General features: G+C 38.7%; 1 protein-coding gene across 9 annotated transcripts in view; it reads right to left on the reverse strand.

The window, feature by feature from the left end:
- The window catches only part of MEGF10 (multiple EGF like domains 10), a 163,751-nt gene that overhangs the window by 44,076 nt on the left and 107,475 nt on the right, over positions 1–12,200 (reverse strand). For all 9 annotated transcript variants that reach the window (XM_070233132.1, XM_023617776.2, XM_070233130.1 and 6 more), the window contains 2 exons: positions 11,044–11,180; positions 4,521–4,733 (listed from right to left, as the gene is read on the reverse strand). In XM_070233132.1, the coding sequence (XP_070089233.1) occupies positions 4,521–4,733; positions 11,044–11,180 (350 nt within the window). The remainder of the gene's footprint in view (positions 1–4,520; positions 4,734–11,043; positions 11,181–12,200) is intronic.

A 12,200-nucleotide genomic window follows, 5' to 3' on the forward strand; every position in this document is an offset into this window, starting at 1 on the left:
TCCAACCGCTTCTTTCATCAACATTCTCTCTTTTTACTCTGCTCAAGTGCAATGGAGTTCTTTCAGTTTGTCAAAGCATTGAGCTTTTTCTACCGATGGCTTCACATGGCCTATTCCACACGCCTAGAATGCTGCTTCTCCACTCTTTACCTAGCTATCTCCATCTTAGCCTGCCAGTCTCAGCTTAAATATCTTCCTTAGAGGGGCCTTCGCAGACCTCTCACATTTAAATTAGGTCTCACCTATTACTCTCTTTCATAGCACCCTGCTCTCTCTCCTCATCTCACTTATCACAACCTATAATCTTATGTCTATTTTTACAATACTTTAAAGTCTTCCTTTCCCTCTAGACTTCAAGCTCCATGAGGGCAAGAGTTGAGTGTGTTTTGTTACCTGTCCCTGGCACGTGGGAGGCCACAGTAAATAGCGACTGAGTGAATAAGTGAAAACCTCACAGTTGACGTGCAGTGGGGTCTGACATCAGGGACCTTGCTTTCCCATATTAATTTGCTTCCCCCTGATATCTCAGAGTCATCCAGTGATGTTAAATTATAATCTGTATAACTGCATACAAAGGCAACATTTCCCCCTGAAATTAATTTTTAAAATGTCCAAGTCATGGCTTAAAGGGAATCACCCTTAATTGCAGGGAACACTCATGTGACGTTTATGATGATATGGCAAGTGAATGCACAGATCAGCAGCTAGCATTTCCTGAGCACTGAACGTGTGCTAACACCATGCTAAGCAATCCGTGTGCTTTATTTCACTTAACCCTTACAGCCATGCTCAGCATCAGGGGTGATCCCATTTCATAAATGAGGGAACAGAGACGTAGAAAGAATAAGTAATTTATTCGACATCTCACACGGGTAGTGGTAGAATCAAACTTGAACCTAGATTTATTTATTTGTTTTTACACTAAAGAAAAATGAAGTTTGATAGCAGCTTGCTAGGAGGGCTAGATAAAAACAATTGCTAAAATTTAGGATTTAGCACAAATAAAAGGGTTAGCAGGACCAATAAAAGCCTGTATTGTGCAAAAAGCAAGGACAAATTTAAATTTACTTCAGGAAGGCCCTACATTTGAGAAAAGGAAGAGAAATATTTCAAGTGTTGGATTGGGTAAAGTAGTTTACCTTATCTTAACATACTATTAAAAAAAGGACATCTTTTAGTAGAAAATATTACTTTACATTAAAAAGTAGAAAGTAATATTCGTGGTGTAGACATAAATGTTAAACAAAACAGACAATTTGGGGACAGGGAATTGAACTAAGCTAGAGGCAGACAGAGAGATTGATATTCAATGCCCCCTAGTGAGAATTAGTGCAGCACACTGGTTCTCAGATTGATTGACACCAAAATTAGTATTCAGCAATTTGTAATTAGATGGAGGAAGCCAGAGCACTTTGGAGGCATCTGATGGGTTCTCATGCAGGCAGCTTAATTGGTAATGAGATTTACGTGTCAATGTTAGAGCAGCAGATTGGAGCTTGAAGGGTAATACACTCCTACCTGTTTTCTTTCTAAAGAGGCTTGCTTTGTACATATGAAAATAGGATTATACACATATAAGAATATCTATTATTTTATGCACATACAACCAGATATAAATATTCTAGTACATATTTCAATTTAAGAGTTAAATCATTACAAGAGTCCAATACAATATTGGCTAAAATAGAATGAGTCATTGAATTTCCCTTCATTCATATCCTTAGACGTTATTAATGCTCAGATGTAATGACAATTAGGTGGCATTTGCAAATAGACACATCCTGATTGCCCACAGCTATTAAATGTCCTTAATAACAAGAGCTAATATACATATCCCATGTGGAATCTTACTAAATCTTGAATTTTATTTTACCATTCAAAATTATTTCCGCCATAAAAGTTAGTTTTCAGTTGAAAAGTCCAGGTCACAGTGGACTAAAGAGCATCTTTAGACTCTATAATAGCACTGTTTTTAAAATACTAATATCATTTATAAATATATTTGAATTCATTTTGACCCTATGATAGATTGCAAAATAAAAATGGCTACAAATTCTTTGCAACTCATCCCATCAAAAAGTGGAGTGCGAATCTAGACTTGGTTATGTGACCTGCTTTGTCTAAAGAGACATTAGCAAACACAACATAACCAAAGGTTTGAAGAGTGTTTGCATGTTGGAGCTCACCGGGACTCTTGCTGCATTTGGAAACCAATCACCATGTAGAGAAGCCCAGGTTAACCTGCTAGACACTGGAGACATGTATAGCTCAGTTTCCTCTATCATCCAGCCAAATGCTAGACATGTGAGTGAGGAATTCTAAGACCAGCCAGCCTCTAGTTGATCTGCCAACTGAACACAGGGAGACCAGCAAAAGAACCACCAAGCTGAGCCCAGGCCAAACAGTAAAGCAAAATATCTTCAGCTAATAAACAATTACTGTTTTATACCACTAAGTTTGGGGTAGTTTTTTCTTTTTATACAGCAAAAGCTAACTAATACAAACCTCTACCCAAATATATGTCTGCAATATATGTCGATATTATGTACATCCATAGAACTCACAATTTACCTATTAGTTTACATTGCATTAGTTATCTCTTTAATAATAAAGGTTTTAGGATAAATACACATCATAAATTATGTCATAGCAAGCTGCATTTGCTTGATTAAATGGTAAAATGAATGAGCTAGACTTTCAATTCATACAAACATTCTATGTCTTTTAGTTCAAAGGAAACGTGTGTTTCCAACAATTTTACATGGAAGTTCAAGATATAAGAATCAAATGGATGGCTCCAACTGTGAATTCAGCGAGACAGTCATATAATCAACATTCAATTGGTTTCAACAGAAATTTGTAAAAGCTAACTTTTTAAAACAGCTTTCATTATTTAGGGAAGTACTTAGGCTAACTGTTTTTTAATCTTCTGATTATTTGACATACATTATTAGATAGATTCTGTGTTTCTTTGATCTACGTGATTGTCAAATAATTTCATGTACTTCTCTGTTAAAGCATACATACTTAAGTACACATGACCTATGTCAAAATTATCGCAGTATTGATGTCACTCAAATAACTGTCCACTTGCACCTTGCCACTATTAACATGGTCCCCAATTCTAACAAAACCAATATTTTCTCTGCTTCTCCAGTTCTTCTCATAACAGAGCTCCTTTGTATAACCTTATTAATCTACTTGATTTCAGGATGTGTCTACACCAAATGAAACAGCACAGTGGTATTAGAAAGTTCATAATTACCACTACACGCGGCTTACCATTTGCTGGGACAAGCCTTATATGGCAGGAAGGGCCAAACTCGTGACTTGTCCCCATTCCTGCCAACTCCTTAAACATTGGAGAGTTGAAAAACAAACAAAATCCTGCAGAGATTATTCAGTTTTACTCCCCAGATGCTTATTTAACCTTGTCATGTAAAGAGTGGCAATATTTTGCAATGAAGAAGACCAAAAGTTGACTAAAACAGCTTACAAAGTTGCTTGAGACATATTAAGAATCCATTTCTTTCATATGTCCCACCAAAATGTATTCCAGCACGTGCACACACGCACACATACACACACACACACATTGCAAAGCCCATTGTTCTGTTCCCCGTTAACAATGGTTTAAAGAAGAGACCAACCACAGGCTTCTGTTTACTTTTAACTTTTGCACATTTGAGATTTGACATGGCCACAAGTTATCTTTCAGAGGCATAAATGAAATAACAGCTGTGCTGAATGCAAATAAAAGTAATTCTCGTAACATCTGAGCTGCTATATAGTGCACGACGTTTTTGTGAGATTCTACTTTTCCAGCAGTTTGCAAATGAAGCCCAGAATTCGAAGTGATATTTATCTGGTCCTTGGGGGAGGGAAAGGAAAAAAGGGGGTGGAAAGATATTTTCAGAGGCAGACAAGGTATACTAGGGTGGGTGGGATCATGGTTTCCTGTTCTTAAATTCTTTGTGAGATTTTTGAGCTAAAAGACCCTGGTGAGTTCTATGCAGAGTAATCCACTCTGAAAACATATTTCACATGTGACAGCCACATGTGAAGCACTTTCACAAAACTTCCACCAGTATACTTCCTCTCTACACAGATGTGCTGTCAAGTAAAAGATGTTGCAGTGAGAATCATTTTGTGATATTTTTACATACTAAACTGGACTTAACCCGTCTCTCATTGCAACTTCGCTTCTAAGGGAATGTCAGAGAATCCCTTTCTTAGGGAAGCGTTCTACTAACCTCAGCAAACATAATTTTTGCCAGTGGCCAGTAGTAGCGAATAGGATCTAATATCCACCCATGACCATCTAATAATTTTAGCACTCCTGACTTGAATCATCGCCCATCAAGTGAAAAAGTCTTGCGTTTACCTAGTGGTTCCTACCCAGGATGACCCAGAGGCAGGAATGGTCTTGGGGCGAGGTCTGACAATCCCTGCTTCCAATAGGGGACATGATGGTTAAAACTTTAAGAGGACACCTCCTTCCAAGGGCAGCCGACCCTCACCTCTGAGTGTTGTCCAGGTGGCAGGGGCACCGCTTGTCACATTTGATGCCGTAGAGCCCTTCTGGACACAGGCGCGCCTCGCAGTGCTCACCAGCAAAGCCTGCTTCACAGAGGCACGAGCCACTCACATGGTAACATTTCCCTCCATTGACACACTGGCAGGTCTCAGCACAGCGAACTCCGTATGTGCCAACAGGACACTCGTCCTGGCATCTATCAAGCAGGAGGTGGGAGTGGAAGATGGATGAGTTAGTACCATGTGAAAAGAAATAGTCAATTCAAATAGGCTTTGTTATGTATAAATTGAAACTGCTTTTTGGATTTGATATTTATTTAGTGATTATCCCTTCAGAGGCATGAAAAGTATTAAGATGAATTACACTGGCTACAGCTAGTAGTAACAACAATACGACCTGTAAAAGAAATAAAAACAAAAGCAAAATAAAAGTATAAGCTTGAGACATGGAGCATGTTTTATACCCAGTGCTTGCCAATAGCATATGTAGCATTTTAGTAGATATCAGGAAAGGGAGAAAAGAAATTGTCCAAATGTTAGTTCCAGCCCATCATTGAGAAATTTAAAAATATTCTTTCCCTGTTCCAAAGAGAAAAAGTATGTAGCAAATTTGAAACTAAATTTTAATTCTCTTGGATTTCATATTGACATTAATTTTTAATCTCAGCCATGCGTCTGCTCTTTTCAAAGGTGAATGGTAATCATTGCTCCCCATTTAGAAAGTTATGTAACGAATAAAAAAACTCCTCCTTAGATTTAGGGATGTCTGAGCGATTGAAATTAGGTGTCCTCGATTCCAACCTGGGGAGCTCCTGCCAGCGGGTTGTAGGAAGGCTTGGAGTTCTCTAACGCAAAATTTTTGTGAAGTGGGATATCGTCCTCTGTTGAGAAGAAGGGATGCCAAATGGCAAGGAAAGAATATCAGTCCGCAAAAATTCACTTTATTGTCTTTTTTTTTTTTTTAAAGATTTTATTTTTTTCCTTTTTCTCCCCAAAGCCCCCCAGTACATAGTTGTATATTCTGAGTTGTGGGTCCTTCTAGTTGGGACATGTGGGACGCCGCCTCAGCGTGGCTTGATGAGCAGTGCCATGTCCGCGCCCAGGATTCGAACCAACGAAACACTGGGCCGCCTGCAGCGGAGCGTGTGAACTTAACCACTCAGCCACGGGGCCAGCCCTCACTTTATTGTCTTTTAAGAAATGACATTAGAGCTCAGTCCCAGAGGAAGGACACGCTCTGGGTGAATTGGATCAGGTGGGAAGCTGAGTTGCTGGAGGGAATTGTGATAGGGAAGAGAAAATTATCATCACTTCATGGAAGGCATGACTTGCTCTCCATCCAGCCAAGTTTCTTCTCGACCAGGCAAGGTGACTTAATGGGGCTTTCTGCAGCAGAAGGAGTGCTTTCTGCCAAGGGAGACGGAGACAGGGTCTCCTCTAGCCGCGCGCTCACCACAAGTAGAGCATTTTGTGAGTCTCAACAGGCACTTCCCATGTGGCTCTCAAGTCATGCTAGACCCAGAGTCAAAAATGTAGGTCAGCGTTGCATTTTTCAGATCGGTATAATGCAAGCAGCAAGTGCATGAGAACAAATTCAAGCATATTTGAAAGCAACAGCAAAGGGACTGAAAAGCAATTATTTGCCACAAGGCTTTGCATATCTTTAATGACAGGGTGTGGCTACTAACAATACTAGGGCTGGGCGGGATTCTGTTTAGGTGTAGAGGACACATCTTGAGAATCCTTTGATAACTTTTCTGGTTAACTCTGGCTCTAGTGTATGAATGTGATAGAGACAAGGAAAAGAGCCTCTTGCAAATTTGGTTTCACATCTTTAGGTGTGTTTGCTAATAGGCAGAGTCTTCAAATCAATTGCTCAACAAACCATTAGAAAAGTTCTGGAGTAACTGAACTCACATTTAGCATAAAATCAGATGTGTGCTTTAAAGCTACACATGAGTATACTTATTTTTAGACCGCAGTATTTTTAAAAGGTACTCTATTTTTAACTTGCAAGAAGCTTTAATAAGCCAAGTCACTTAGTTTATTCCTTAAAGATGTAGACTTTAGAGAAAGAAATGCTGAAGTACAATAAATCTGGCCTCATTGTGGCTCTGCTAAAGGCTGGCAAGACACTTTACAACCTGTCTATCCAGATTTCCTTGCAAGTCAGTACCAAAAAGAAAAAGATAAACAAGGTAAAATAATATCACTAAAATGGCCCCAAATGTTAAGCTTTGGGCTCTATGATTTTAACTTAGTAAAAAGCACAGCTCTAAAAGTGGGTGAACAGTCTAGAAATGGGAAGCCTGGAAAAGCGTCTGCTACCAAATGACAGGGAACCAGTGTGCATATTTTATCCTATCTTGGCAAAGACTTCCTTTTCTTTGGGAAAACAAAATCCATAATAGCTGGTTCTGACCCATATTTACCTTTCTAACCTATAATTAAACATACTACCAGTTTGTATTACAAATGGCAAAAAGCCATTTGAATTTTACTTAGTAAAGTAGCCATTATGTAAAGGTTGGTTCACATTCCCACTTTCTTTTTTGTCAATATTGCACTTGTAAGAGAATCCTGTTAGCAATAGTTACGTCTATTTCCATCTACCAAGCCAAAATGGTAGGATACCTTTCTAGAAGGAGACATTTTCCATCTTGAAAATAAAAACACAATCACCAAGTAGCTTAAAATTTCCTGATTTGCTGAATTAAAAGTCTTTGTTAATCAGTCTTATCTCCCTTTTGGCCTCTTTATCCAAAATAAACATCATTTCCCAATGAACTTTATGCCCTTAATGTTGCTTTTATAGTCCCAGATGGAACAAGAAAAGCTATCTTAAGAATCAGTAAAAAAGGAAATACGTTTTCTTAAGAGAGAAGGCAGATAAAGACATAGCAAGAAATACTGGCCACAGTAGAAATATGGAAATTTGGAGTTTCTATTTTTTTTTTTTTTTTTTTTTTGAGTAATGCCCTGGAACTGGGGAAAATGGGCAAGCATTAAGTAGAGATAAACCCTGAATGACACTAATTCTCAAACCAATGAGGGTTACAGGCTTGTTTTAATACTATTTCAATTATTAAATTAAATCTCATTGAGAACTTATGGAAAAAGAAGTGAGTTAGTGTATAAGGGGTGGCAGTTCCCTCTTTTTGCCTTGTCCTTTTGAGCATGTCCCTCCCTAGAGGGACTGGAATAATTGGGCCAAACCATGATTTAGTGTGAAAGAGTCACATTCCTCATTCAACCTGGAATCGATGGATCAGCTGCCTGCCTCTCTAACATCTGGAACTGCTGCTCTGGGGGAAATATAAAAAGTGCTGGGAAAGAGCCAACTCTTCTACAGTCCTGGATACAGGAAAGGGTTCCTCAACTGAAGACCAAGGCCACATCCCCCCAGTTCCTGTCTACAATTTCTGACTTTACGTCCTTTCACTCCCATTCTTCTTCACTTTCAGGGGAACACGGAACCCAGGTGTGGCTGGATAGTGCTGGGCTTCACCTGAACAGAATCCACAATTGATTCACAGATTTCCCCATCCAGCTAACACTTACGGTGTTAACTTTGGTGTTAGCACCAATCAGGTGCATGGACTCGAGCTAGGCCACCAATGGCCTGAGTGATTCCACGACAACCCATTAGCATTAAGAACACTCTTTTAACCCTTTCAGAAGAATTTTTGTGAGGATCTGGAAACCATTCTCTCTTTACTCTTGCTTGGCTGTGCCACATTACATTTCCTCACCACAATGTCCTCTCAGCCTTTCCACAAACCTCAAAGCCTATTCTTTGGGCAGCCCATGAGTTGCTCTGCCTGCCTCCAAGGTGCCTGTTTTGTTTGTTCTGTTTTCTCTCTGGCTGGGAGGGCCATCCCCACATCCTGGGAATGCTTTGCCGGCAGCTGCCTGTGGTGGTACCTGCTCCTCCAGGCAGCAGCCCTCTGGCCTAACCTCAGTGATCAAGTTACGCTGACTTCTCAGAACAGGGCAATGGTGAGACCCCAGGCCCCCGAGGCTGCTTTCCCCACACCCCCTGCCACAAATTGCCCCAAAGCCATCATTTTTTCCCTTTCGTAATAATAATGTGCTTGTTGTCATTGTGTGTGTGTATATGTCTTAACTCTGGAACCCAGCTGGGGATAGCACAACTGAAAACAGGAATCATGCCATCAGTTTATCAGAAAAGCAATAGTTATAAGAACAACAACTCAAGAAGCAAGTTCCTTCTTCACTTTCCTTCTCTTTCTCTGGCTTTTTGCCTTCTTTGCCTCAAATCTAAAATTCACCTGAAAATTAGCTGTTATTCCTTTTCTAAGATGAGCATGGCTTGCCTTACATGTTTGTTGTTTTCACGTCGTCTCGAATTTGAGGCTTAAATCCCTGGAGGGCAAGTAAACAATTTATATTTAAATTTTCAGCGCCCTAAAATATTACACAAAACTATTATTTAGGATTCTGCTTGGTCTCCTGACTCTCCTTTCCTGATTCATCTATAATAAGATGTTATTGCCATGGATCCAGAGCTCATCTAACAACTTCATCTACCCAAAATACAACCATACGCCAGGATGGAGGTCACAAAAGCTTTCTGCGTAGCCCAATTACATGTCATAAAAACCATGTACTAAAGGTGTCAATAATTCCTAACATCAAAAAATTAACAGAAAAATACATAATTATATTAACAAAAGATGAAAAAACCTCTAATAAAATTAAACAGATACTACTAACAAAAGTTCCTAATAAAAATAGAGATAAAAAAAAAAACTAAAGCATGAAAAAGTTCACTAAAAACCAAAAAAAATGAAACTATACTGAAGCCATTTCCAATAAAATTAGTAACAAGGCAGGAATTCCCACTTTTACTTCTGTTTGTCAACATTGTTTTAGCAGTTTAAATTAATGCAACAATTCAAGAAAATGAAATAATCATTAAATATATTGAAGAGAAGAGACAAATATCTTTATTTGTAGACAATGAAATAACTTTAGGGTTTGCTAAAAATAACAATAGAATTAACTAAAACGTTTGGTCGTGAGATTAAATAATAAAGGAAATATTCAAAAGCAAGTTTTTCTTAATCCACAAATACCCAATTAGAAACTGAAATGGGATTTTTCAAAAATTACAGAATACTTAGAAATAAATTTAACAAGAAAGTGTGGAGTCTAAGTGGAGGAAAAAAACCCCACCCTACATAATCTTATTAAAAATCATAAAATTAGGGGCTGGCCCTGTGGCCGAGTGGTTAAGTTCGCGTGCTCTGCTGCAGGTGGCCGTGTTTCGTTGGTTCGAATCCTGGGCGCGGACACAGCACTGCTCTTCAAACCACGCTGAGGTGGCATCCCACATGCCACAACTAGAAGGACCCACAATGAAGAATATACAACTATGTACCGGGGGGCTTTGGGGAGAAAAAGGAAAAAATAAAATCTTTAAAAAAAATCATAAAATTAGACCAGAATTTTAGAAATAAAAAAAATAGGGAAGACGGTTAAAGGAATTTGAATCACAGATATTACCAAAAAATAATGCTAGCTAATATTTACACAGTTCCTAGACATCACTCAGGTTGATAATCGCTAGTATTTATACACTTCATAAAAATCACTCAACTATAATGAGCTAATATTTATAAGTTTCACCACTGTTCTGAATGCTTTAATGTACTAACTACTTTAATCCTTATAACAACTCTAGAGAAAAATACAATTATTATTTGAACATTATAGATGAGAATGTTTCCAAGGGCACAGGTTCCAAAAAATGTTTGTTTTTAACTGTTAAACTCTTCTGCCTCTCAAGCCTCTTTTCTGTAATTTTACACACACATCCAACAAGCTTGGTTATCTAGCCTTCCAGGATATAACAGATTGACGAGCAAATTAGAAGATGTAGGGGGAACACAGCCCTCTGGGGTAACACTTTCCCATCTAATACAAAACATGACAAACAGAGGATGTAAGCACCACATGAGCACAGCCATTTGCTCTTATTTCATGCGGGACCTGAGACCCGTACAAGTCCCATTGGATCTTACTCCATCACTACCACACAATAAAAAGAAGGATATTCCTAACAGAATACTGAATCATGTGAAGGTAACTTCATGCCCAACACACTTTTTAAAGATACTTGAGTACACATCCCATTTTAAAACAAATCTATCCAAAAATGTTTAAAATCTAAAAAGTTTGGGTACTTGAAGTGGCTGTCCTAAATACTCAATTGTTTAGAATGACATACTTATCATGGGTTCTGAATAGCTGATATTATTATATCTAATGCTTTCTCTGTATCTTCAAGTCACCATTGCTGTCTATGATTCAGTTTCTTGGCACTGAGTTGGAATAGAATCTATCAAGCTGACACATTATAGATGCTTCTGGAATATTACAGGATGGTCACAGACACTTGGTATAGAAGGTGCTTCCTGGACCCTACCACATTTCCTTTCACACCACTACAAACAGGCAGAGAAATACAAGACTGTCCCTTACCGTTCCCCCGTGTATCCTGGACTGCAATAACACTGGCCTGTGGCAGCATCACATGTCCCTCCATTATGGCACTGACATTCTTGCGAACAGTTCTTTCCAAAGCGACCCTCGGGGCAAGGCTGGCCACACACTGTGCCCTGCATTCAAAGAGACCTGGAAAATTAGATGGGCCTCCAGCCAGGGCAGGACCAAAGGAGCAGGGAGAAAGAGAGGAAACAGAAAGGGAAAGAGGGATAAGGGAACAGGGCTGCAAGAAAATTAGATGAGGGGATTTTAGAACACATAAATTCTCTTCATCATCTTAAAAATGTTAGAAATTTTAAACTGACTTATTTACTTCGTAGGCCTATATCTTAAGATACATTCAAAGATGTCAGAAGAGTAATCTTAAGAAACACCCATATTAAAAGACTGAAGCTTAAGGTAAAGCTACATCAAATTATTATGGTAACCTAAGGAATTTATATATCCTCCTGAGTGCTCTTCCTGTGTCTTACATGTACAATAAGTCAATGATACTTATTGAGCATCCATTACATGAACAGCAACATCTGGTGCAAGTGGAACATCCAAATGCTTTACCATATGTTCTAGAGAAAACACACATCATCACTGCCTTTACTTCTTATAATGTAGCTTAACATATGATTGAAATTTTGTGTACCTGAATTAACAATAACATTGCCTAAGAAATACTTCCACAGGAATGAAACTAGACATTTTATTTCAGAAGGAAAACACTTTTATTTTCAGCAGGTTCAACAAACATTGCTGAGCCAAGATCAATACAAAAGCTTATTTCCCAGGGAGAAAAATCAAGAGAGTAACTTGGACATGTCTCCTTGCCCGAGAGGCTGTCCATCTTGTCAGGCACCGTCATTATATTTATTCCAATCCTGTGTGGATAAGAATAAGATATTGGACCAATGAGTCAAGGAAATACCCTACTATTTTCTACTTCACTTGCCTCCATAACTTGGGCTTGTAGATTCTGATCTATTTATTGGAGTGATTGTTAGAATAAACAACATATCCCAAATAACAGGGATTTTTTAAATGTTTTTTAACTACTGGAAGCTGTTGCTTTGTCCTCCTTCTCTCTAAAAAAAGGCAGACTGTGGGTACTCTGAAATTGGAGGCTAGTGAACACCAGATGG

Source organism: Equus caballus, chromosome 14 (genome assembly GCF_041296265.1).
Source record: "Equus caballus isolate H_3958 breed thoroughbred chromosome 14, TB-T2T, whole genome shotgun sequence".
NCBI classification, from domain to species: Eukaryota; Metazoa; Chordata; class Mammalia; order Perissodactyla; family Equidae; genus Equus; species Equus caballus.